The sequence below is a fragment of the Meleagris gallopavo genome, chromosome 1 (genome assembly GCF_000146605.3).
Source record: "Meleagris gallopavo isolate NT-WF06-2002-E0010 breed Aviagen turkey brand Nicholas breeding stock chromosome 1, Turkey_5.1, whole genome shotgun sequence".
Taxonomy (NCBI): Eukaryota; Metazoa; Chordata; class Aves; order Galliformes; family Phasianidae; genus Meleagris; species Meleagris gallopavo.
The window spans coordinates 26533766-26561689 of record NC_015011.2 but is presented as its reverse complement, the minus strand read 5'-3'; the positions used below and the strand labels follow the sequence as shown (position 1 = coordinate 26561689).

General features: G+C 41.7%; 1 protein-coding gene across 1 annotated transcript in view; it reads right to left on the bottom strand.

Annotated features, from left to right (window-relative positions):
* Nucleotides 1-18764: 18764 nt before the first annotated feature.
* Nucleotides 18765-27924, bottom strand: part of DOCK4 (dedicator of cytokinesis 4) — a 176247-nt gene continuing 167087 nt past the window's right edge. The window contains 3 exon segments of the mRNA XM_031552130.1: nt 18765-21758; nt 24778-24839; nt 25695-25808. Coding sequence (XP_031407990.1) covers nt 21333-21758; nt 24778-24839; nt 25695-25808 — 602 coding nt within the window. The 3' untranslated portion in view covers nt 18765-21332.

The following is a 27924-nucleotide window of genomic DNA, read 5'->3' as shown; positions in this document are numbered from 1 at the left end:
GCGCTGCGTGCGGAGGGCGCGGGTCCCGCCGGGGCGGGCGGTGGCTGAGCCGTGCTCCCTGTAATGGCGGTGGCGTCCCGCCTAGTGCTGCGTAACGGGCGCTGAATCTGCGGAGCCTTTTTGGGGCGGTCGGGCGTTCTGCCCCGCAGCCAGCACGGGCTGATGGCTCGCATCCTGTTAACTGACATGTTTTGCAGTCCCGTCCTCGTTTTTTCCTCTGTGTTGGCACTTTGTGTAGCGGTCCTGTATTACCACTTCACAAGCTTCCAGTCGTCTGTTCCGGAATGAAAGCTGTTTTCCTCTGTCTAACGCTAATGGTTATGTTAGGGCTTGTGATTTTGCTCCAACATTTAGAGCTTTTTTATTATCAGCAAGTGCCATCATGGTCTGAAGCAGGAGGATTTTCAGAACAGTTCATATATATTCAGGAGAAAATGGGCACGTTTGTGATATAAAATCCTGTCAGGGTTCAGAAGCACACGCAACAACATCCAATTCCAACTCCCCTGCCATGAGCTGGTTGCCACCCACCAGCTCAGGCTGCGCAGGGGCCCATCCAGCCTGGCACTGAAGACCTCCAGGGCTGGAGCAACCACAGCTTCTCTGGCCAGCTGTGCCAGCACCTCACTCTGAGCATTTCCTTCCGTCATCTAATCTAAATCTCTTTCATTTTAAAGCCATTCCTCCTTGTTTTATCACTACCTGCCTGTGTAAAAATTTGGTTATCCCCTTGTTCGTAAGCTCCATTTAAACACTGGGAGGCTGCAGTGAGTTTCCAGAGTCTTTTGTTCCCCAGACAGAACAAGTCCAGCTCCGTCAGCCTGTCTTCATAGAAGAGGTGCTCTACTCATTCTCAAAGGCCCTCTCTGGACCAACTCCGCATCCTTCGTGTGCTGGGGTCGCTGGAGCTGGATGCAGTTCTCCAGGTGGCAGCAGGAGAGTCGGAGCAGCGGCAGGGCTTATTGCAGGTGCTGGAATAGTGTTGAGTGCTGCTCAGCAGGCATAAGCCTTGCCCCAGCGTGCTGCAGGAACTGCAGGCTTTGGAATTGCCCAGGTGGTGGTGTATCTTTTTCAAATGTTTTACCAGTTTTTCAGGATTCTGCAGTTGTTTGGGAGTGAACTCCAGAAGCGCGGAGATGCCTGCCCATATCTTCCCACATACTCTGCCACTCATAAATATCCTGCTTTGGGATTTGATCTCTGTGTGGTATTCTTAAACAGATGTTTCACCCTACACTAGGCATGTCAAACCTACTCGTTTGATTTTGTTGCCTTGTTGCCTTGTTGTCCTTTTTTTTTTTTTTTTTTTTTTACATTTTAATAAAATATTTTTTTTTAAGGTTTTGTTACTGGTATGTATTAACTATGTTGTATTTTATATGTGGCCCAAGACAATTCTTCACTCAGTGTGGCCCAGGCAAGCCAAGAGGTTGAATGCCCATGATTGACAGATTGGATGTAAGAATTCATTGCTGGTACTGAGATGCAAAATGCAAAGTAACACAAGGTTGAGTTACTTTAACATTTCTGAATACTTAGCAAATAGCATAAACGAGCTATTACATACAGTACCATCTTTCAGCATTGTCACAGCTAAGGGGTTAAATTCCCTTAGTGGAACCAGTATTTCTTTGCTGTTCTTTCTCATTATTGGGGCTTATTTCTGAATCATTTATCCTGTACATGCATTTTAAAGGTGTGTAATTAACTGGTTGCAAGTTGTTAGGCAATTGATGAAGCATGAACTGTGCACTGATTTGTTTTCTTTATTTACATGTTTCCCATAATACTCCGATGAGAGCAGGATGTTGAGGCTTTTTTACACTTTGTATTATTCTTTGCCTGTTTGACCAGATTAGGAAGATTTTTGTGAAGCCTTTTGCAGTTCCTCAGATTTCATTAAAAATTAGTATCCAGTGAAGCCTTAATCAACAATTAGTAGGTGTTAAAATATAAGCAAAAACAGTCTTGTCACTAGCTCAAATAATGGGTTAAGAAATTACCTGCATTTATCCGAACTGTAACAGTACAAGTGACTGCTCTCAGCTTGTTTACAAGTAAGAGTTTTCTGTTCATTTCTTAGTCCTCCCCCACCTAATCCTTTATCATCAGTGAGAATAATGATTGTGTTCAATACCTTCAGCCAAGAGGTACAGCAAGAAAAATTTTAAGACAGCCTCATTCCTGGGAAGTGATGTTTTTAAACAGTGCTATGTGCAAAAGTGCTTTGGAAGTTCGTTGCCTGCTTTATTTTAGCCTTGTTTCTAGCAAGCACAATAAATAGCATTATAAAGAGTCAATATTCTTACACGTATTCGCTTTGCTTTTGCTAGTTCTGGCTTACCTACTTATATTTTTTCTGTGTGGCTTAGCAGAGCAGTGTGGTTTGCAAGAGTTTGCACTCAGATTGCTTCCAAATCTCTCCACCTATGTTTTCTTTGTCACAAAATGGGTTTGGTTGATGTTTTTTCTGAGTCTCGTTACTGAATCCTGCAGTCCAGCTGACCTAAAAGAAGTAGGAGTGTCTCCTAGACCTGTAGTGCTGGTGTCTCCATTCAGAAAGTTTTACGATATATCTTACATTTAGTCTGTATAATTTTTACTACTACAATTTCCTCGAATGTCTAGTTTCCACTGTGCAGTGAAAAACCACCACCTCTAAACAATCACAATGAAAAGCCTTCCTGTCACCTGTTTTCTGTACTGTACCTTAAAAAATTGCAGTGTCTGGTCACACTGGTTTTGAGAAGGAGGAACAAGAGAACAGCTAGGTGGGCAACACCCAGCTGCTCATGTCCACAGTGTAATAGGAGCAATCTGTTGCTTGTTAATCAAATCATTTGTAAGCTTATCACTAGAAAACTGAAATAACAGCAGGGGCCAGTTTCCTAATACAGACATCCAGAAACACCAACAAACATAAAACACTTTAAGGTATGGACCTCAGGACTTACACAGCTTTAAAGATGCTGCGTAAGGATCACGAATGGATGTATTGCAAAGATCCCAGCTCCCCCCATCTGACAAGACAAAGGACGGCTGCCTAACAACAGGACTGTGCCTGCGCAAGAGATATCATGAAGCCATGAACACCGGATAGTGAACTGTATAAAGACTGTCAGCTGGAAGGGGAAAGTGTCCGCCGTTGGTGGAGCAGAGACTCCCCGGCCACCCAGCACTGTTTTGCTTATTTGCTTGCTTTAATAAACAACAATTTCCAAAATACATAATTGAGCATGTTCAATCTGTTTAGCAGACTATAAAACACACAACACTACATCAAGGATGCAGTGCCCTCAGGTGTGAAACTGAGCGCCTATACCCTTTGATACCCCACAAGGCTCCCTTAGATCTCAAGAAACCCCACCATCTTCTTTGCAAGCAGACTCAAGATCCTGCTCATAGCCCTTCACAGGAGAATATGCCTATGGCCTTCAGCATATATTGAGCATGATGTAACAAATTGGTCCTCTGGGACTTGGGCAAGGGAGGCATCAAGGCACTTCACTAACAGCCAGATGGGAGTCCAGACAGCAAGCTCATTTTGGGAGTTTCCTTCCCCCACTAGAGCCAGCCACAGACCTGCTCAAGCCGCAGCCATTCAGGCAGACTGCCAAGTTTGTCTGAGGTTATTTAATCATATGCCTGCTGAATCTCAGCAGTTTGGTTGAAATATCCATGCCAACATGCAGGGGAGACAGAACCAACTAGTAAGCTACCTCATGACTGACGGTAGAAGCTCGTTCCTGCACTGGTGATGGAAAGGTGAAGGGACAGGCCTTCACACTGGAAAGTGGCCATTCCAGATTCGTGCAGAGATATGCAGCACAGCTGCTTAATAAAAAGCAGCTTCTGCAGTTTCTGTAACACTCATGTAAAACCACGTACTAGCTATTTTGTGACAAAAAGCGTCACTGAGGTCAAGATGGCACAGCATGCCCAGCTAGCTTAGAGGTGTAGGCAGAGGTCATCATTTTTTTTTTCTTCTATTTACTAAAGAGGTAGTAATGATCATTATAATCAGCAGTCTGGGTCTTAGCGATCACTGTGGGTGAACCGTGCCTGCTGGGAGGTCACACTAATGCTAGCAGCACTTCAGCCTGCTAATGTCTACCTTGTAGGATGCACAGGCACTTTGCTCACCCCACACAATACAGACAAGTCCACAGTGAGACTGGCAATCATTAGCTCTACAGGAATATGCCTCAAAGAGGTGGCACAATGGTGTACATCTACATAGGGCTGCCTCCTCCTCTTTCCTCCTTAGATCAGTGACTGCTGCCCCACCTGTCCTGGCAACAGTATGTTTTCTTTCTCCCTGCCACACGTCTTTAATCTTCCAGACAAATTCCTTGACCCTTTCCCACTGCAGTAGACATCTCCCCCTGTTACCTTAACGACAGAAGCAGCTCAACTGCACCAGGCAGCCAGGGCTGAAGTTTTTTCTTTCTCCTCATACTGAAAGCAGCAACTCACTTCTTTCTTCAGCATCAGTCTAAAATGCTGATGTTAAAATGCATCAACCTGAAGTATGCCAGATTCCTGACCTCCTGCTAAGAGGGCCAAAGATAGATTTTACTGCATGCCTTGAATTCTTATATCTTTTCTATGTGTGTATCTTGAAGATGCTAATTATCTTTTGAAAAGTTATCAGCTTGCTACAAGTTGAACAGATGTCACTGGCCCAAGTCTCCATATCTACAGGGCATCAAATAACCAGGGAGTACTCAAACCTCTCATGAAAACCAGGACTAGGAACATGCCTGAAGATCTGGTGTCTATAGAAAATATATGTGTTGCAATGTATAAAAATATAAATATATTTATGTCATTGATAATTCTCTGTGTTGTGAAATGATAGAAATTTGTGCTAGCCCCAAATTAGTTACCCAGTTATGTTTGCTTCACTGCAAAAAAAACACAATAATGAGCAAGAATACTTGGAAGGGGATAAGCTAAAGTCTTCAGAGTTACTAGCTAGCATTTTCAGATAGGCATCTCCTCATCACTGATGCAAACAGAAGAACAAGCACACATTCCTGACACATTGATGCTTTTACTTAAGCATGAACATCTCCAGTCTTATAAAGTCTATTAAAGCTAGATTTGTCTACAACTCCTATGTGGAACATAGACAGGCACAAAATACTTGGAAGGAAACAAGGGTCATAATCTAGGCTGTCTTTATAACTTTAACACGTGACCACAGGAATACATGGGATGAAAAATCTGGGTCAATTGTCTTATCATTCTAGGCCTGGAATTCCAATTTGAGATGTTGACCTCTGCCCTCTGGGATGTCTTCCCAGGGAACCTAACAGGTGCTGGCACCTGCGCTGCTACATATCTCTCTGGGAGAGAGTCAGGTCCAGTGACAAGTTAACCTGAACTGTTTGGAGGAGCAGCATGAGTTACTATGGTTGTGGAGTAGGGCTCAAATAAGGTACAAAGGACAGGAAAAATTCAGAATTCTTTGTATTGGGATATGAAGGTAGGGGACAGCTATAGGCAACTGGTGCTGTTCTTCTGTATAAACAATCATGTGAGGAACAAATGCGTGGGGTGAAGCTCATGTAGCTCGTGTATTGTGGTTGCGCAGAGAGTCAAGGCAGGCAGCTGATGGTGTATTTAGTGTGCATGCAGGATCTTGTTCCTGTGTGTAAGTAAGCAGCTACTGCAGTGCCGAAGACCGCATTGTTTTGATGCTGTTCTAATTAGCCCATTGTCGTCAGTGAAGGTATTAAATAAGGTTGGAAATGTGGAGTACATTTGAATTCTGTTATGTGGCAAATGCATCAAAGCCATTTATATTATGTTCTCTGGAAATACATCAGAAAGACCCTCCCAGCCTCCACTCAAACTGAGAAGATCCAAAAATAAATGTGCCAGTTCTCTGCATCTGCTCTCTCTGATAACTCCAGCATCAGACTTAGAGCAGATCATCTGGGAAGTCCAAATCCATCAGCCAGGGAGTTTAGAGGTGCAGCTGCTCTGAGAAGATGGCAGCCCAGTGCTTGGTGGAGAGGCTGGCCACTGGCAATGATAAGGTTGGGGTAAGGCACATTGCAAATACAGTCATGCCGGAAGCTTCAGAGCCACATTCACTGATGATATCAAGGCTCAATGCCTGAATGTCCTCATTTTCCTTTCTGTTTTCTTCTGGAAAACGAAGGCATTTTTATTTACCTCTATCACTGGCAAACATTAGCATGACTATTTCATAATATAGGTCACTTCATTATCAAGAACTTCTTGGAATACCTCCTCTGCTGTCACCATGAACAGATAGCCCAGGCGTTCTATTTCCTTTATCTGTGAACATACTGGGCCATCCTCACAGTGCTACCAGATTCAATGAAATTTGTTGCTTTTTTATGACAGCTGTATATGGGGGAAGGACTGACTGGTTCGGGTGAGGTCCCAGGTTACAGTCCTTTTGGCTTACAGAGTCACCATGTGGTTAAACATAAGGCCCTGTGAATGTTGTTTGTTCCATGATTTGTAGTGATTGATGCCAGGTCTGATAATCCTAGGGTAACAACAGCACATGATAGGACATGCCAAGCTTTGCACAGCTATGCAGGATCTGTGTTAGCAGATTCAAATAGATCCAGAGGACCCTAATGAGCCGTCCAGACAACTGCATGGTAAGCAGCTGCCCTGCAGAGCTGAGTGCTTCCAGGTTTCCATCTTTATCCTCACAGCTGTCAGGATGCCAAAGGAGATGCTCCATGAGCTAAGCGTATCAGAAGGCCAGGAAATTTAGCCTCAAAGATGTGCTAGAAGTGGTGGAGGAGGAGTGACTATAAAAAACAAAGTACTAATCTTATTATCTGTTTGTACACAAATGACTACGAAATACTTTTTTTTTTTTTTTAGTAATTTTACCAAGCAAGCCAAAGCCAGTTCTTTCCTTCAATTCTATTCTTCTGTCTCTGCAGCTTTCCTTTCCTTTCCTTTCCTTTCCTTTCCTTTCCTTTCCTTTCCTTTCTTTTTAAACAGACATCTGTAGTTGACAATGGCCTCGGGACAGTCCTCAAGCAAGCACAAAAATGATCCGTACCAATAAAAAGAGGACATCGCATGCCTCATCCTCAGAACTTTATAGTGTGTTCATAAAATTCAGTATCATCCTGTCAAATTTTCCATTCTGGTCTGTGAAAAGTGACATAGTTTTCCCTCTGAAAAATTCTACCCTTAATTATACTGCATTAAGTAAAATCAGCATGAACGGTTTTAAATGAGAGTGGGAGCGGAAATGGAGAGCAGGCTGAGAGCTGCTGAGACAGAAACGCTGAGCCGCGGAGGCATGAGGAAATTAAAATGAGGCGTGAATGGCTGAATGTATTGAAATGACAAGTAGGAAACCGGAGGAATTGGTAGGGGGCAAATGGGGGACAAGCAAGTAGAAATATAATAGAGAATGTGGGTGAATATGAAAGACAAATGGCAGAAAACAAAGAAGTATTTATTATAGGCAAGAATAATTAAGCTGTGTAATTACAAAAGCCTGCTGCGAATAAAATCCTGTGCCGTTACCGAATGGACACATACCCTGAGTGCAGCATTTTCAAGAGGATGGCAACAGTTTCCCCCTCTTTTGTTTCAAGTTCACCCCCACTACCTCAGTCAGCAGCACATATACGATATCATTGTTTTCTGCACGAGTGCAAGCACACAATGCCCGGTATCACAGTGCTCTCGCAAACAAGCACAAGGCAGAGTGGCACTTACAATTAGTTCCCCATCAGCAGCATGGCACCAGCAGGCACAATATCAAATCATACTTGAAAGGTTTTCTTTACTAATGCTACATGGAATTTCACTTATTTTTCTCTGCCTTGTGATTTAGAAAATGTAATACATTCCTTACTAATATATTTTTTTAAAAGTACATGGCACAGTGTTACAGGAAAACAGTGGGTGTCACAGTTAAGAGCAATTGACATCTCGATTTGGCTCTATTTAGTAAGAATTTGGGACACTTTTATTACAGGTTGTTGGGTCACTATGTTCTGAGCACATCTTGTTTGCTCAATCCATTTTTACTTATTTTTATTTCTTATTGTATAGAATGAACTGTGTTAAAATGTTCTTTAAGTTAGATCAGCACCTTCTATATCCATAATCTCTGAAGAAGAGCTAACTGCACTTTTAGAGCTCCACTTCTAAACCTCCCACGGGAAAAATCTCTTCCAGATGCATGAAGTTAGAGCCAATAAAGGACTAAGGCATCAGATGCAAAATTGAGACACTTAAATCCAGAGTTATGGTCCAAATCCTGCTGCTCAGCTGTTGTGTAACCTTGTCGATAATTCCTCATTTCACCTGCAAATTCATTGTGCAAGCCTGCTTCCCTGCAATGGTTGCACGTATCCAAATAAAGGCCCTGAGCAGAGCAGCTTTTTTAGCTTCCACCAAATCTGATATGAATTGTCAGAGCATGATTTGCACAGGCCCTAAAGGATCGGGGTTCTCATAAGGTGTAAACATGGCTATGTGTTTTAAAGCAGCAGCACTTAGTATGTAGGCATCATGTAGTCAGAAAAGTCTACTACAAGGCAGAAGAGCTTGATCCCAATTTCCTTCTCACTATTTGTTTCAGCCTCTGGAGCCCAGAAACTCCCAGGCTGATCCATGTATCCCAGACTGAACACGCTGTCTGTCCCCACATACAATAGGAAACAGTGACTGCTATTACTGAGGGGTAAAGAAAATATTGACTTATTCCTGAGTTTGTACAGCTCCTACCACAGAGAGCTCAGTACGTATTCTAAAATTGCCTGCTAGAGCAAGCCTCTGAGGTTCTGACAACAAAGTCAATGCTTTCCAAAGCCAAATCATGTTGGCAAGCACTCGAACCACCCACTCTTGTAAAACTCATCCTGCGATACTTTGCAGGAGGCAAGTCACAACTTTATAGCCTAAACTCACCCCCCTGAGGCATATAATGTGTTCTTTGGAATGAAGTTTTGAGCCCCTAGGGACCAATTTGGTAGAACACTCATTCTGAAAGTTAGTGAGTTTAGATGAGGATATCTGAGATAATGATGGTTGTACAGCTTATGCTAACCGGATGGGTTTGGGCCTCTTCTTTTCTGCTCCCTTTGTATCTTTACATACGTACATATACATTTGTTGGTTTATACAATACAGTTAAAAAACATTTATTGATGTAAATTACATGCACATTCATTTCCCTGACCACTTTTGTCCACCCAAAACACCATGGTCCATCCATTCTCCATGAACTGAATACTGTGGATAGGCAAGCAAACTCCTTTGTGCTAATATTGACCTCACTGGAGGGCAGCAGCAGGTGAAGAAGATGGTGGTGCAGTTGGGAATTTGGCTCACATTTTACTTTCTGGCTGCTGCTCCTGTCTCCATACTGAACTGCATTCTTTCATAAGCTCACCAGTAATCTGTGCTGTATGTAGTTTCCAAGGGCACATAAATCAGGCAAGCCTAATGTAGCCATCTATTGCTACGCCAGATTTCAGTTCCCATCACTCAGCTTTAAAGCCACTTAAGACATGACACAAGATTTTTCTTTCAGTACTGAGAAAGAGTCTTTGATTTTCATTGCCACATTTTTAAACATTTTCTAGAATAATTCATCTGGGGGCTTTAATCTTTACATTCCTGCATTGAAGCTGAATCTCACAACAAGTTCCCCAGGCACTAAAAATGGTAGAAGTTAGTGGTAGAAGTTTGGGAAATTAGTGGAAATGATCCTGAAGCTTTTCCAGCATTTTCCAGCACATATGATATGTACTTTTTTTTTTGCCTGCACAAATGAAGGCAGTATACTTGATATATTCAGATATTGCATTAAATTTAGTCACGACGGCACTCATTGGTCATTTCTAATTTGCTTTTATTTGTGTGTTCACAGTTTATGCTTACAGGGTTCATTTTCTGCCTCGACATGGTTACCTCAAGAGCTAAAGAGTTGCGAGGGCTGCTCTCTGACTGTGTGTCAGCAGATGACTATTAAATGAAAAATGAAATCGGCTGAGCAGACTGGAGACAGGTATGTAGCCACAGTTTCCTGCTCCCCAGAGAAACACATGAATGGAGTCACGCTGTGTTTGACGCTACAGTAAATCGCTGCTTATGTCAACCAAACAGATCTCTACCCTGGGTGGGCAGCCTGTAAGAGAAAGTATTTGCGTGTACTGGGAAGCTGGAGGTGACAGAAGTGACAGATTGCATACCCTGCTCATACAGCAACCAACCATCAGGGCAGGACAAACACCAGCTGAGAAAGAACAAAGGCATCGTTGTGTTCTTGTGGTTTTGACGTTCACCTGGATTTAATTTGGAAATCTGCATCCCTAACATCTAACTAACATTTAACGTAATTAAAGTGTATTACAGATAAGATTAATAAATGCATACAAATACTAACATAATTAGTTTTACATAATATTTAACATAAAATTTGGGAAGGGCCTACTGCTACCCCGTGTGTTGACAATAAGCTGTGGTACGTTCTCTACAGATGCAACTGCAATGTTGTGGTCTCCAACAGTGGCCAAAGATTAACCTGGAAACTACATCTGGATCAGCCACACTATGTCTGAGTGCATTAGCCATTAGACTGTGGAGTGGAGGAGGGGTTCATGTTCTGACGGTATCTCCCTTTCTTGGAGGAAGGCCATGAGGTCTTTATCAGGTTGAACATGGCATGCAAGCCAAATGCTTGCCTACTTGGCATGCCTCAATTCAGGCTGATTGCAAATCTAGAGAATAGTTAAGCAAAGACATATGTTCCTGAAGTCTTAAGACCCAATAAAGAAGAGGATGTGAGCTGAGACTTTGTCTTTTTGAAGCTCATATTTGAGTATTTTGGATAACTGCATATCTTAGGTGTCAGTTGGATGCCTCTATCCCTTTAAGTGTATGGCATTTGATGTATTGTACATATTTATTTAAATTCAATACGTTTGGTTTGATCACTAACTGTCTTTGGATTAGACATTATTCTATATTAAATTACATTGCTTTAAATCCAAAGTAACTCCACTGAATGTTTGTAAGTTGCCCTTACTTTATATCAGACCTGAGTAACAGACTTCAGTTTTGTAACAGCCATAGCACAAAGTCTACCTTCTGAAATGGAGGTGTTTTGCATTAAGAATTCATAATTTCACTTCTCCAGATGCCTGAGACCTTAACAATAGGAGTTAAGAACAGTGAAAAAAACAACCTCTGAAACATTAAATGTGAACATTAAAGCTTTTGGCATACAGTAAAATACTTATTCATAATAAAAAATAATGTGTCTAGGGTGACTTAGATACATTTGCAAACACTGAGCAAGTCAAAAGCCTGGAAAAAAAAGACATGAAAGTAACATATCTTCTGCAAATACTGTACAGTTTTTCAAAGTATCATGAATATTTTGTGCAGTTAGTATAACGATAGGAAACCTTCATTATATATCTTATTTCAAAAGCAAGGCAAGAACTTGTTTCCTGGACACCTTGGACATCCACTTACTCTGTATCAGATATAAAGCACCCTTTCATATGATGCACAGAGATTATAGCATGAACTAAAATCAAATGTCAGATTAAAATTCCCGTATTTTATGGGGCACGCTGTAAATCATATGCACAAAGCCCCAGTGCAGCTTTAGTGAGAAGACTTCTCAGGAGATAATGGAGGTAATAGGTCTGAGGCTCTGGAACTTCAGGGAGAGGTGAGTGAGGATGCACTGGGAGGTCCACCCATGAGGCTGTCTACAGTGAGGCAGTCGACTCCACATCTCAAGGCTCCCTCTGCCAAGGACAGAAAGGTGATTGTTGTAGGTGACTCCCTTCAGAGGCTGCATATCTTGGCCCAACTCTACCTGCACAGATGTGTGCTGCCTCCATGGGACCCCAGTCAGGAATATTTCTAGGAAATTTTCTAATCTAATTTGGCCCTCTGATTATTATTTTTTATTGATAGTTCAGGCTGGCAGTGATGAAGTTGGTGAGATAAGCCTGAGCATTATCATAAAGGACTAAAGGGGGACTGGGGGCAGTTAATGGACAGAGCGAGTGTGCAGGTCATATTTTCCTCTATCCCTTCAGAGACAGGGAAGGATACTGAGGGTAGCAGGAAAACCCATCTCATAAACAGATGGCTGAGAGGCTGGCGCAATCACAAGAATTCTTTTGACCATGGGGCAGTTTACTCAGCACATGGCCTGGTGGCTGTGGATGGGTTTCACCTGTCTGAAATGGGGAAATGGATCCTAGCCCAGGAGCTGGCATGGCTCGTTGAGAAGGCTTTAAACTAGATATAGGGATAGGTGCACAGTTGGGCTGGATGATCTTAGAGGTCTTTTCCAACCTTGGTAATTCTATGATTCTATGACACAGACTGTCTCCTCTACCAGGAAAAATTCACCCTAACGGTATGCCTGTGTGCACACAGAAAACATCTACATTAAAAGGAGATAACTCTAAAAATTTTTTCTCTTTGTTTAGAGATCAGATCATAGGGGATTTGGGTGTTATTTGCTTGATTTGATTTGGGGCACGCTTTTTCATTTCTTTTTATGTATTTTGGCTTGAAACAAGCATGGGAAGGTAAACAGGTCTCTGAATGTAGGGTTGAAGGGAGAACATCGTTCAGTATTTACTTGGCTCTTGCAAATTGGGAATAAGTACATTGAAATCTGAGGAAAAGCATCTGAATGACATTGAAATCCTGTTTTTTTCCAGAGTAGTGTATTGAAAACAAAAGTAATCATTTAGCTGGTTTAAAAGATGTTTTTCCAGTAATGCTTGTTATCATCCATCGGTAACTATTCAATCTAGAAAACACAGAAGACTTAGTACACCAGAGACAAAACCAAAAATGAACAAACAAAAAAACAACAGCAGATTGTAACATGCCATGTTGCTATCTTTTATTTCTGGCAGCTTAGATAGAATTTAGATTATATTTTGCTTTTCTCCTAATTGCATGCTGTATATCAAAAAGGGTTCTGATGTGTAGCATCCTGATTTCAAAACACATTACAGAAATAGAATGCAACTACACAGTAATTGCAGTTTTATTTCTTCAATTCTCCACCACATTGAGAGCATTTCAGAGCTAATCTATTCAAGAAGATTGCCTCTGAACCGTCTGATTGTAAATGGCTTAAAGAGCTTCCACCTTCACCCAGAGCATGCTCCAGATCTTATAGACATTATTCATACTTCTATTAGATGCAGTGATCTCAGAGGAAGGAACGTAAAGAAAATGATGCAGGTTGCAGTTTGCCTAGAATGAAAATATCTCAGTGAACCAATCTTGAAGTTTGAATACTTTTGTTCAAATTGTACAAAGAATTCCAATGATGAAAAACATTGAGCAGTTATTCGTAATTGCATAATGCATAATCTTGCAAAAAAAACAAAAAACCCTTAAGAATAAAACACCAAACATAAAACAGTCCTTAGTCTTAAAAGACAAATGAACACAAAAACAGAGAATACAAGCACTGGGAATTGTTTTTGCTTGAATAATGTTATGAAGTGATTAAAATAACAAGAAGCTATTCCTCCACACATCCTCCTAACACTTTCATCTCCACCAACAACCTCTGCTCCTTATTCCAAACACAGATATTAAAAATAAAAAATAAAGAGCCCTCCAAGTCCCATCTCAGCACATTTGTGCAAAAACATGTATCCCGTTTGAAGAATCCCAAATCTCTTTGACCTGAGTATTACCTGCAACATTTTTCTGTGGGTGCTGAGCATTCATACAGCAGAATGTGAATCTGAATGATCCAATCACCGATGAGTCTCCCACTGTGGAGTCTGTTTTCAGTTATTCTGATTTGTTGACATTTGGTCATTATTTTCTGGCTCTTCTGTGCCAAGATTTCCCACCAGAAAGCATGGTTAGGGGTGGGAGCGTCCATTGGCTTGCACTGAGCTGTTCTGTCCACTCTGCAAGGAACCATTGCTTAATAGGAACTTAGTCAACTATGGGGTGACCCAGTAAGGGCACTCATTCTTCCCTCCCCGCTCTGGATCCTCCCCACAGTGCTGCTCTCTGAGCAGGTACCTGCCTCCTGCAGATAGCCCAAAGAGAGCCACAGCAATTTGTCAGCTTCAAACAGGTCCCAGTGCACCATGAGCACTCACTCACCTTTCAGCACTCCAGTTTTACAGCGGCTCTTGCAGTGAGGATGGGAAAAAGGCAAAGCACTGTGGTCATACAGCACAGATAAGTCTAGGCATGGTTTGTTTATTGTTTTAAATCTGTCAACAATACATTCATAGTATGCTTTAAACCAAGTCTCTTTTTCATTTTTGGAGATAAACTCCTGTCCATTGCCGAGGTAGAAATCAGCCATGAAGTTGTGGTTTCCAGAACAAGTTCAGGTTGATCGAGCTGCAGTATCTATTCATTATGTATAATCAACATTTCTAAAAATAAGGCCATTACAGCCCTATATTCCACAATACACAAATCGTCAGAGAAAGAACGAGCCAGCAAACCAGTCTGCTGTTTAGCCAGCTCAGTAAACCCGCACAAAACAGCTTTCATTCTGTCAATAACAACCACGGCATTGGTTCCTTCATTCGGCCAACGAAAGCAACTCGTTTCAGCAATTGCCATTTGCTAATTACCTTGAGTTATGTGGTCATAGCTGAGATGTTGGTGGCGCATTCTGGAACACGTTTATTAATGATGATCAGTTACGAGCAGGTGGTGTGTCTGCCAGATGTCTTTTTTATTGTTACCTGACAGTCCATGCAAAGTCTTCAGTGAGGTAAGTGTGGCTGACAGCTGACCCTGCCGTCTGCGTCACTGCTGCTGCTGCTCCCATGGCACCCCAGGCCCATTGCTGTTCCGGTGCTCAGCGTGGGATGCACCCCGCTCATGGGCAGCAGGACTGATGGCATGGCACCCTGCTGCACCTGGGCTTGGCCAGCACAGTGCCAAGAGCTGTGCCTGCAAGATGGGCTGATAATGCCTTCAGCAGAAACAGCACTGAGACAGAAAGGGCTCAGTAAGAGAATTCACAAAGTCTTCCAAGTTTCCCAAGTTCTCAAGCTAAATAAGTGGAGGGTTATTATTTATTTTTCCAGACCATTATTATTTTTTTTTCCCAGACCATTTCCACAGGAACAATAATACCAAAGGAGCACAGTGACTTAGAATTTGTCATTCTAACTGTTTCTGTGTTCTTTACGGTGCTGCAGCTCTCTGCAGTTTATCATTCACACGCCATGGCAGAAGCACACACGCAAGCACACTTTGCTCAGCAAAATGGAGCTCACCCATTGTTTTGTCCTCGCACACGGGGAGCACATGCAGACAGGTGGGGGGCTCCTGTGGGCACCTGCAGCTGTGCCCCCCATGTCAGCTAGGAAGCTGCTTCACCCCAGGGGTGGGCACAGCACATGCCAGAGGTGCTTGGTGCCATTCATAACCAGTCTGCTCTCTGCAACCCTATCAGCTCTCCTTTTTGTAATATATACTCAAACATGGAGCAAATTCACAACTTAGGGCTGCTTGTTACCCCTTGGGATAAGGGGCAGCCTGAGAATGCAACCACCACAGCTGAAAGACAACTTAGCACTGAGCACCATTTTTTTTCTCCTTTATTCTGTCCTTCCCTTTCTCTGCAAAGAATTGAGGAAAAAAAGAGGAAAAAACAAAACAAAAACAAACAAAAAAAAAAAAAAAACCCACTCCTCTGCAGATACAGCAGAACAACATCATTCAAAGCTACACAGAGAAAACAACCCCCAAGCATTATTTCACACAGAGGAGAAAAAAACATTAAAGTATATGGTAAAAGCCCAGCACTCCTCAGTAAGCAGCAGCATTCCAGAAGTGTAAAATAGATCTTTGTGACCTGAAAAACACTTTTCTCCTTTTCTCCCTGCCTGCTCCCCTGCAGGCCCTGTTTGCTTATCACTATGCAGCTCAGGTTTCACAGCTGCAAAATCTCACCACGCTGTAGCTTTAGGGCTATTGACGGATGCGCCTCAGCTCCGAGGCAGGGCTTGGAGGGGGGCTGCCGATGCGCCAACGTTTTCTTTGGCAGCACAAAAAGCCCCTGCCCAGCGTGCACAATCTTCCTCTGCTATCCGTAATGGCCTGGGAAGAGCACAGCATGGTGATATTTGTTGCTCCATCTCCTAATTCACTATCTGAAAAGAAATAGCTGAGTTTATTGATGTGTTTTGTTCACTGTGAAGTATATTGCAGTCAGCGTTAGACTTTTACTTTCTTCAGGTGAGAGCACAATTCAATCCATACCAGCTGCTGTCACCCAGCTCCTCCTGGACTCTAGCTAATTTCTAACAACGCTGATATGAGCCTTTGCATGCATCTTGGGATGTGCTGTATTACATCCTCACCACAGCACCATATTTAAAGGCCAGCTGAATGTCTCAGCATCAGCACGGTGGCCAAGCTGCTCAGAGAGCAACAGGCAGCCAGCCTGCTTCCTGCACCAGATGGCAGAAATAGGACCAGCACTGAATTTGGTGTGTGCAGCTGGCTATACAGCACTCCCTGTTTTGGCTCTGCCTGAGCACATTCTAGTGGATAAGCACAAAACATTTGGCAGCACACACCCACTGGGTGCTACTGGCTTGGAGACAAAGGTCCCAGGTCAGCCAAGGTATATACATTCAGCACTTCCCTGTTCCCTGCACTAGAACAGTGTGTTGTTCCTTATCTCATGCTCAGCGACCCTCTTTAAAAACAGTAGTTGCATATCTATGTAGAATATTTTTTCTATGAATTGAAGAGGAATGGTAAATGAAGCAAGGGATTCGCATATGATGAAGGTTACCTGGGGCTGAGTTTCACTCCTGGGCAAGGCTTAGTTCCTGCAGGACATTACCTACACCGCCCCTGAGTTTATTAAGGTTGTTTAGTTCCTGTCCTTGAGCTGTCACCGAGTTGGTGACTGCAGACTCCCAGATGTGCTCCCCAGGCACTACTCTGCCACGGTCCTGTTCTGAGAGCGTGGGTATCCCCCCAGGAGCAGACAGGTGCCTGTGCTGGAACATTGCTCGTGGCACAGGAGGAAGCAGCCTTTGTTTTGGAAAGCAAGAGGAAACACTTTAAGAGAGGTCAGCAAGGTCAGGGATAAACAGCAGCAATAGCAGTCTTGCACAAATAAGCAAGAATGCAGTGCAGAGAATCCCTCCACAAAGTCATTTCAAAACAAATGGAACAAATTGAAATGCAGTAGTGGATGTAGTACCAATAGTAAATCACTGATGTAAAACATTTAAATATACAGCAGGAAACCCAGCAGCTTACAAGCTATCAGAGCAGCTATTTCCAATGAAATTTGGACATCAATTTGTTCCCTAAAATACTGTTTGTTGTTCACACTCATCAGCTATGCACAATCGGTTAAGAAAACAACTGTCTACAAAAACCAGGGAGCTATTTTAAAAAATTGCAGGGCTGTGGGTTTAGAAGTTCTTCTCCCTTATAACTCACTGCAGTGTTCTCTGTGCTCTGGCATCCTTCCTCTGGTAAGCTATAGGATAACGGGGAAAAAACAACCCAAGCCTTTGTAAAATAAAAAACCATTTTGTCAGGACTTTCAGCCTCCCTATGGCTCCCTACAGCTCAGCCAACAGTTAAGCTGGTATGAAACCATGCCACAAGACCTGAAAGAAATAGATTTGGTGCTTCAATGTCTATTTCTCTCACTATTACTCTTCCTGGGAGAATAAAAACACATTACAAGCACGCATTACAAGCACACCCAGTTCCTTACCAAACAATCCAATTAAAAGCGTTCTTCCTTCAGCAGCTTTATTTTATGACTTAGGAAGAGTCTCTGCATCCTGATGTGCATCCTGTGGAGCACATGTGAGGTAAGCAGCTTTAAACCTACCCTATTCCTAAGGGTTGCAAATTTTTGCCACTTCATCACAAGAGTTTTTAGTAATGTCATTCAAAGCAACTCATCACCAAAGAAGTCTACGTGAAACATGTCAAAAGCTGAATTGACACTACAGGGAGAAGAGAAAGACAAATTAAATAAACATAGAAAGGGCTTTCTCTTACACAGTTTGGCACAGAGTGGTTGAAGGTCAGGATCTGATGGACTCCAGGCAGAGCTCTCTTGCACTCTGGTCCAGCAGAAGGCTGTGCCCTCCAGCAGGGGCCTGTTGGGGCTCTGCTTTGGTTATGAGTGACTGGTACAAGCACAGTTACACTCAAAACAAGATGCTTTTCACCACGCACACTCCAGGCGTTGATTTCTGCCCATAGGAGTCTGCCCAGTCACTGGGCTTTTTGAAGGTCGCCGACAATCTATGAGTAAGCAGACCAGCAGGCAGGACAGCACGCGCCATTTCTATACAAAGGGGATTTGCACATAACTACTGCCTGCTTCACATGAGCAGGGCCATATCTGTACCACCCTGACACCATGATTATCACAGACTAACTTAAGCTTCTCTCAGGACATGGCTTGAGACCTTGGTAACTAAGTTCATTCAGTACAGAAGTGTTAACCCATCAGAAAATGGGTCCAAGGCCGCACCACTAACAGGCCAGCCAGGTGTGGCTGATGCTGCTTCGAAGGATCACAGAGATACCAACAATTCAAATGCAGTATTCAAATGCACAATCATCTCTGCTATTACACATAAACTGGCTAACATTCAAGCTATTGAGAAGAAGCAGCCATTTGTCTTCCTGGGTCTGCTTTTATGAGCTTCTAAATTACCCACCATCATGCAGAAAGTGATCAAACTGTATTTATGAGTAACGCATAAAATTCAAACAAGACCTTTATTTACATTAGGTTTTCAAGCTCTGGTATTGCAACATACATAACAAAATTTCATACTACATTTTTATAAGAAATCAGGTTGAAAAACTGATCTACAGAATCAATTTGTCAAAACTGACTAAGCAGAAAATGCATCAGCTCAGTTTCAGAGTACTCTGTCAATTTTATACCATCTGCTATCACTCGGAGTATTCGCGACGTCATGGTTATAAAAACAGAGTGCTCATGCAGGTTAATTTACAGTGAACTCTCAGAGAGAATGTTTCATTCCTCCTTGTTCAGAAGAGCAGGCCAACGCTCTCCACATTGTCTCACAAAGCTATTAAGGATCCGAATGGGGAGAAAACCCGGTCTATTAGGAGATAATCAACAGAAATGAAACAAGATTTGGCAAGACAGAGTCAGAACTTAAGCTGCTTGATAAACACAATTATAATCTCATTCTGTAGAAAACAAGGTGTAAAGATTAATCAAGTCATTTTATTCCAATATTAACATTATGCAGCAACCAACATGAGTGTCTAGGTAATGTGAAATGTGCTGCCAAGCTGACTTCTGTAATGCACGCAAACGATAAATGCAACAGCTCTGCTCACTGCCAAAAACAAAAAATGGCTTCAGGAGCAATAACACTGATTGATACTGTGCTCAAGCACTACCTAACAAAATCTACTAACCTACGGATGGGGAAAGAAAAATAAAATCTTTTTTTTTTAAAAAGCAGCTTTGTTATCTTACTTGTGACACCTTATTTAAACCCCAAGTATTACCTCTTTCTACCAGCATAAATACGGAGCCTTCTGCACCTTTTATGATGTGGTTACAGACACAAAAATGTTATAGTTGAAAGCGAGAGCTAGTTCAAGGAATTTCAGACTTTGAAATCAGCAAGATACAAAGCTAAAATTCATATGTTCCTTTTCAAGTTATGAATACTTTCACTAAAACATAAATATTTTAACATATATTAATTTTTCTGACATTCAAAATTGTAAAGTCAATATGGCAGAATTATTGTTAAAAGCACATATTTACAAATATTCTTTTTTCCATACATAAAGTATTTGGCATAATTATAACAATCTTACTGCATACACAACTGTTTGCTTCTTTTTCACATAATGGTACACTCCTTATTAAAATTTACCAATTATGTACAAAAATACTCGAACATTTATTATAGAAAACCTCTATAACCACCATCAGCAGCTTATAACTGCTTTAGAGAATATAAAAAGTGGTCACTTTCTTCCAGTTAAGCTATCAACAAATTGGACACAGCTAAAATCAACGTGAGCTTCCCAACAAAAGAGGGAGAATATCTTTAACAGCGTGATTTAAAATGCAGTTCATACATCTGTTCCCAAGCATGTGTTAAACGGTCAGTAAAAGAAAGAGGATACCAAAAATACATACAGAAGGTGCTTTTGTCCCCACAGCTTGGCATGGTGTTAGCTTTCCAGATGCCAGTCACTAAGGTACGCCCGAAGGCCAAACACTGTCCTCCGACAGCAGATGATGGTGATGAACTCAACCTAAAAAGCGAACCCCAACCCGATGCACTGCTACATACACATCCAAAGAGCCGTTTGGAATTTTTGCTAGGTTTATACAAAACTGTTAACAAACTCTGAATTTGCTTCTGAATTACTTTTTTTTTTTAATAAATATCTACTAATTCATATTCATACTTTATTTTAGTGTATTGCCCTTGCACGACTCAGTGCTAACTCCAGCAATCAAATTAGATGAGTGTGTTTTTTGTACCCATGTAATACAGTGATTGCATTTTAGGGTGAACTCTCAAAAACAGCAGAGATCCACTAGCAATTAAAAAATAAAAAAAAAAGACACTAACTGGAACAATAAAGGTCAGTTGCACCTCAAAAAGCAAAGGATGCTCTGGGCACGGTAATACACTAATGGCACCAGAAAGCTGCTCTACACTGAATGAAATGCAGGCATCTTCCCATCTTAAAAATAACAGCAACCAAGTTTTTGCTTCAAAAATTCCAAAGCACATTCTCACTCAGGTCTCTGCTGTATAACTTGCATCATATCCGTTCTTCCACAGACGTTTGAAACAACCAACCCATCCACTGCATGGGAGAAACGACTTCCCACCTACTTGTGGAAACAGCTGAGCCTACAGACTGCTTGGTTAGACCACGTGCTGCTATTTCTAGCAGTAAAGCCCCAGTCAGTACATTTTGTTTTGTCAGGAGCATTCATCTGGCTCACATGAGAATAGCAGGGGTTTAGGTTTAAATTTTTAAATAAAAATAAAGTACAAAGGAAATTTATCAGTATTCACCACCATGACATTAAAAAAGAGTCTCTCATTCATGCTTCCTATAATATCTGGCAACCTAAATTAGTAATTTCATTTTAAAATGTGCAACGTAACATCAATAAGCATTTAAAAGTTACTGAAAGGGAAAGGTGGGCAAAATATTAAAGTGCCTAACTAAACGCATTTTACCATTTTTTAAAAATATTATTCCTTAAATGGTAACGAATTCCTTGTGATCAGATCCCAAAGGGCTCCTCATAGCTGGGACACTTTGCGCGGCAATGGCCTGGGCCGCGGGGCCGGCTCAGTCCTCCTGCTGCTGCTGCTCTCCCCGTTGTTGGGCCGGCCCAGCTGCGGCTTGGGCGGCAGGGCAGGGGGGTCGGTGGGAGGGATGGAGAGGCTGTGAGGTAGAGGGACGGGACGCTTCAAAGTCCGCTCATACACGCTGTAAGGCGGCGGGGTTTTGCTTTCCTTCCTCACGGGCTCCTCCGGGACGCTGTAGCTCTGGACCGTCACTGGCGGTTCGCTGCCTTGACTTTCAAAGCCCGACGTCTCCGAGGTGCTGCATCGGCTGAGCGAAGAGATGCCGCTGCTGTAGCTCCCCGACAGCACCGGTGAGTTGGATATGAGCCCCGTGGAATGGTACTCCACCGGAGACGGCGTGAATGACTGCACAGACCCCTGCTCAAAAGAAAGGGCGTGAGAAGAAATTAGCAGCGCTGAACTGGGGAGGGCACTCCGGTGCTCGGACTGGAAACGCACAGAGGCACTTGCGCAGGTTCTGAAGCTTGGTAAATGTAGCGTTGCATCTTGGTTTTAATTTAATTTAAAAACTCATTTCAGGAGTGCCCAAGTATACCCTAAGCAGTGTTCATGCCGGTAATTCATTTAAGTGAAAGCAAAACTGTATTTAATTGTTGTCTGACTATCCGGAAAAATCTGGAAGCCTTTAAAATGAGCTCTCAGCTTTCCCAGTTCTTTTGAGTGAAATCCATACCCACGCATGGTGTCTGCCTAGTGATGTCCTGCCCTCTAATGCCAAAACACAGGATTTGCATCACCTTCCATGCTGATGCTGCAATCTCTCCTTCAACATTCATTTTCCAAAGCTTTTCTCACAACTTCAGTGCACAGTCATGCAACAAAAGCACATTTACATTGTGGAGTTTGAACTGCGGCCCAACCCAATCACCCAGGTGATTTTTGGATGCACTGTGCCACTGTGCATGACACAAAACATCATCACAGCCCCGGGGACAAAGGAGGGTGAAGACATGAGGGTGTGTGGGAAGGTGAGAGCCAGGGAGCTGAGGGCTCAGCACCAGCACTGACAAAAAGCAGAGGGCAAGGACAGTAAAGCCACCACGGAGAAGTCCTAATCTAGTGGAACAAGTTCAGCAACTGCTCTAACAGGTTAGAGTACACCTTACAAGTTGGGAAAGTTTGGCAACTTACCTAATTGTGACTAGAGCAATCAGACAACCTAGACTTAACAGTCTCAAGCACAGGCTGAAAAATGGATGGAGAAATCATATCAAAGACAAATTCCTGACCCCAATTCTTATTAGACTGCTTGGCACCCAGCTGCTCAGATTTAGATGAAATTGTGAGCTGCGCAACAAGGGTAGGGAGGGATGGCAGAGGAGTAAAAACATATAGAGCTGGCTGCACTGACTTCATTCCACTGAGATAATCTCGTTTACTAGGACTGGATCCACAGCATTCCGAAACCAATGGAAAGATCTTCATTTGCATGAGGTTTTGTACTAGGATGGCAGCATGTAACAGTTAGAACAAAGACTAAAAACTGAGACGTGAGCTAAGGAAAAACAGAGCAGATTTTCCTGCAACCTCAGTGCATGCTGAAGATATTTTGCATATTGTGGAAATGCTGCATATTAAGCAGTTGCTTCAGATTCAAACCCTCTGTTTCTAAGGAAGGCGTAGCTGCACTCCTATTCACGCAAACATCCAGGGTCAAAGTTTTCAAGTAAATAATGTAATTGGTTCAAGTTCCAAGAACAGTAGACACTTGGGTTAAGTGACTATAGATAAAAATTAGGGGCTTGGCTTTTGACATTCAGAACACAAGCAAATGCATGTAAATACTGCCTGCTTCAATTTAGCAGCTGAGCAGGAACAAGTACTTCATTCCTGACAGTGCTGCAGACTCTATAACATAATGAATAACAGTCTAGACACCAAAGGAGTCTGGATGTTCATGGCTGCCTGCAGTGAAATCCAGCAACTCTCCAAAGTTTCGTGGGCCAGCATTCCTCTACTCTCAAGCAGCAATCCAGTGTTTGGCTGTAAAATGCTTAAATTCCACCCAGGCCTTTAGAAGGAAAGGTTAGGACAAGTTTTAAACACCTTAGGAACCATCAGTAACGAGTCAATTCAAGAACACAGGCAGAGTTAGTCACCTTCTGTGCAATATTCTAATGCTCTGAAGAGATTCCTAGTAAGAATTTGATCAGAAACTTGGCATCAGCGCTCACTTCAGCAGGTGTACTATCGTAACAGGACTACAGGACACTTGATAGCAAGCACAATTACTCTCTGTTGAAACTGAGCCATTTTGCAGCCACAAGTGGAAAACTAACAGGTGCGTGGGACAATAAAGAAGAAAATGACTGCAGAATTATGATTAAAAACCTCAAGGGGAAAGAAGGTGTTTTGGGGTTTCACTTTCCTTCTCCTCAAGAGATGTGCACATTTGTGGCATTTATTATGCACTGAGTACCTGAGGGATCACTTCAGCAGGAATGCTCTCTAACTGAAGCACCAGTCTTGCTCGTTTTGATTTGCTCTAGGTTGTTGACCCCCATATTTCCAACAGCACAACTATCTCAGCTTACATGTGTTAGCAGAAGTTATCCCTGAGACTAATAAGCTGTCTGTCAATAGTGAGGTTTTCCTGGAGAATGCAGGCTGTGCACTGATGCCTGCAGTGCTGCTGGAGACAAAGATTTCCTGGTCAAGTTTTCTAACCAATAAGCTGTTGCACAACAAGTCTTTAAATACATCGAAACAGAAATGAAACCTGCTAAGAAGATCCCCTCTTGCTACAGGTGCCTAACTGTTAGAGAAGAACCGATGTTCATTCACAGCCTCTGCTTAATGTTTCCTACTGACAGGCTTCAAACTATTTCTAGCTTCTCCTCTGGGTTGCCCTGCAGAGGCAATGAGTATTAAAATTAGTGGAGCAGGGATTACCCTCTGAGACTCCTCATAGAACAGCATTGGATGTTGGAGGAGTAAGAGGAATGGGCTGCACAACAGGTTCCCCTTAACTGGCATCTCCTTCTGCCACTGTTGGAGATGGCATTCTGGACTAAGTAGATCAGATAACACTTCTTACATTTATTTTGTACACTCCATTCTTTCCCCTTACTCAAGAGAGCCTGATTATGCACATAGGTGAGAAGTCTAATATTGACACTGTGAAGATTAGATTTCTTACCTGCAGTTTTTAAAATCTTCAGATCTGCTGTGATTGTTATGGCTATTTACTCTTGTGAATGAATTTTGTACAGGCATATAATAATATGTACAAAATATAATAATAATGAATAAAAATGCTAATATAATGGAAGAAGAATATAATATAATCTCAAATAACATATTAAATACATATGATATACCCCACAGCACATACGATCTGTCCCACAAAGGAGGTTGACTTGCAAAAAGCCAGTACCTTCATTGGTGATCTGCCAGCAGGAGAAGGGGAAACAGAGGCTACGTGTCTTGCTGGTGATGCTGTAAAGTGAGAAAGATTCCAATGAAGTCTTTGTATTAGAGTTTTCATTCTAAAGAGGTAAAAGACCATTCCATCCACAAATACCTATAGTGCTCTCTGTGTACTTGCTTAGTAGTTGCAAGTAGTCTTAAAAATTGTTTCTTTTTTCAGGATTATCTTGCCATACAACAAAGTGTAAGAAATTACTGCAGCCATCTTCCATGACCAATTTTATATCATGTAAATTTGTTTATACCCTATCAAACAATAACAGGATTCAAAGAAAGTGAGTATTTTCTGCTCCCCCTTTTCCCTTTCCTTTTTCCTAAGAAATACATTCCATATTTTAATGTCAAATAAGAAAAAATACAATACAAAATGTACTTCTAAACTTCTAAAAGTTTCTGCTCCCTTGAGAACAATTATATTTATAATACTACTTAATCTGTCTGTTCTTTACGTGGAAATTAGTCTTTTGAAGGGCAAATTAGTTATAGTAATGGAACTCACATACTTCCATGACTGCTGAGCATTTCTGGAAAGTAAGATTCTTTTTCATTAACAATCATTTCCAACTGCTAACCTCTAATTATTGTAAGATCAAAAGATTAAATTTGATCATCCACCCTAGTATCAGAATAAAGTGCCTGAAATTCCTCAGTCACTGAGTGAAGAGGCAGAGTATTGAAAACAGAATGCTACAAATAAATTTAATGAGAGGAAAATATATGCAGTTCTACAGCCTTCCATGTCAGTAATTGAATAATAAACTAGACTTCCCAGAAAGTTAAATGTTAGTCAGAGTGGAAAGAATCTAAGCCCTCCAGTAAATCATTTTTTGATTGGAGTTTAGACCAAAATGTCCATTAACTCACCCGTCTGTGCAGGTCTTGGTGGTACAGGAGGAGATATAAGCTTCCCACTATCTGATGTGTTTCTGGCTTCTTTCCCACTGTCCAGGCTCCAGCTGCTGGGAGTGGCATTTACAGCTGGAAGAGAATGGAAAAGCTGACACAGGCATCACCACTTCTAGCTGTCACATTCAGGCTCTCTGACTTGCCTTTCTTTGTTTGGCTACAAATATACAGAATGAAAACTAACTGCATGCCTAGAAAGCTCTCACACTTACATCAGGATTTGAAAGGCTCTTAAATAACGCCTGTCAGTCTCCTGATTTGCCTAACCTATGCATTTGGCCCTCCGGTCAGTTTGAGGCTGTATAGCACTTTGGACCATTGATAACAGCAGCTGAGATAGGGCCCATGCTGCACTGCAAATCCGGCCACAAAGGGAGATAAGCTTGAAGCCTTTTAATATTATCAGTTTATCTTTGTCCCTATTCAGAAGTTTCTAGGCAGAGAAGGACAGATTATTCATATTCTGTTTCCATTAACTCATTTTATATACAGAATGGACTAAAGATGGGAACTCGCCAAATTCCAATCAACGTCCCTCGGAAAGCCCTCAGGCTTTTGTTGCCAGAACTGAAAAAAAGGTGGAAAGAAGGGCACAAAATTGAGGGAGTGAGAATGGGGAGAAATAAAAGTGTTTGAAGAAAATCAAATGAATACATTATTATGGATTAGCACAATTTATATACACTGTTTGTATACGTGGTCCAGGATCACGCAAATCAAATATCACCTTGACATGTCTAAAACTGGCTGTTCTGTTTATCTGTGTTACTTTTTACCAAACACCATGACTTTAACTAAATGATCCCCATAAGGCTGGGAACAGCTTCCATACTAAAACTAGATCATTACTTGTCTTCATATAGTCACTACTATCAGAAAGAACAAGTTGGACAGAAAGTTAGGGCATTTAACATGAACAGCACACTAACTAAATATCTGCAGTTTTTATTACAAGTCCTGAGAACAGTGAAGAAGCTGCTTCCAAAGAAAATTAACAAAAAAAAAAAAAAGAAGACAAAGTTTAAAAAAAACAAACATTGGGAAGGTGAAGAATTCCTGAGACTTTTAAAAGCCCAAACCTCTTCCACCAAATCCAAAGCTTTTTTGGGAAATAACACGATCATGCCTGGCTTTGACAGTTTCCTTCTCATTGGCTCATACCACACATGTGAGAAGAGACCTACCCGGATGGACTGTGTGCTCATTTACAAAAATTAAATGAAAACCAAAGTACTGCTGCTAAACACCAAATTATGTAATCAGTTATTGCTATTGCAGCAACACTAAGGTATTTCAGAAGGACTGGAAAGGCACTGTGCTAATCTATACAAGACTTAACACAATAAGTACAGTACAAATAACATTTGTTTTATAGCTGTAACAATATCAGTACAGTATAATTGCATGTTAATTGACTCCGAGAACAGCACACAGAATAATCAGTCTATTTTCTAGAGGATCATTTTGCCTTTTTATTGTCAGATCATGCAATTCATTGTTTGTTTTTTATTGTAAGCTGTCACCTGGCAATGTGGTTTTGCCTTCAACCTAAAAACGACTTGGCACCAGGCCTGGGTACTTCAAATTCCTGAATCTATTGAGAAGCTACTTTTTCTTTTCAAGTTACCCAAGCAGTTAGTTTTTTGGATTGCTTAAGACTCTGGGAGATAGTATTTATCTTAACAACTCTATAATGTACTTGGCTGTATAGGCCATTACAAAAGCTTTGACATTTTCACATTATATTATGTTTTCCATTCTGTGAAAAATTTTACATCAAAAGATGTACAAATTCTTATACAAATCAGCTCTTAGTGAACAAAATCTGATTCCTAGACAGTTCTTGTTATAGTTTTGAAATGTTTTTAATACATCTATTTCACTGTAACCTTAAATCACAGTGCAGCAAAGGGTAGCACTTAACAAAATTATGGAGTATATAATAGATGCAGGGTATATAACAAAATACTGGAAAACAACTTTGCAAACAATATTGCATTTCCCCATGTGAAAAATTATAAAAGAAAATACTTTGTTTATTGACATTCATTGATTTCTTATTTACTCAAATTAGGCCAAAGTATAACCAAAAGCACAGCAACACATTTGTCAAGGGGATTTGCAGGCAGACAACTTCAGAACTCTGCCCATTTCTTTAGCTTCCTTTTGCCCTAGCCTCCAGAAATTC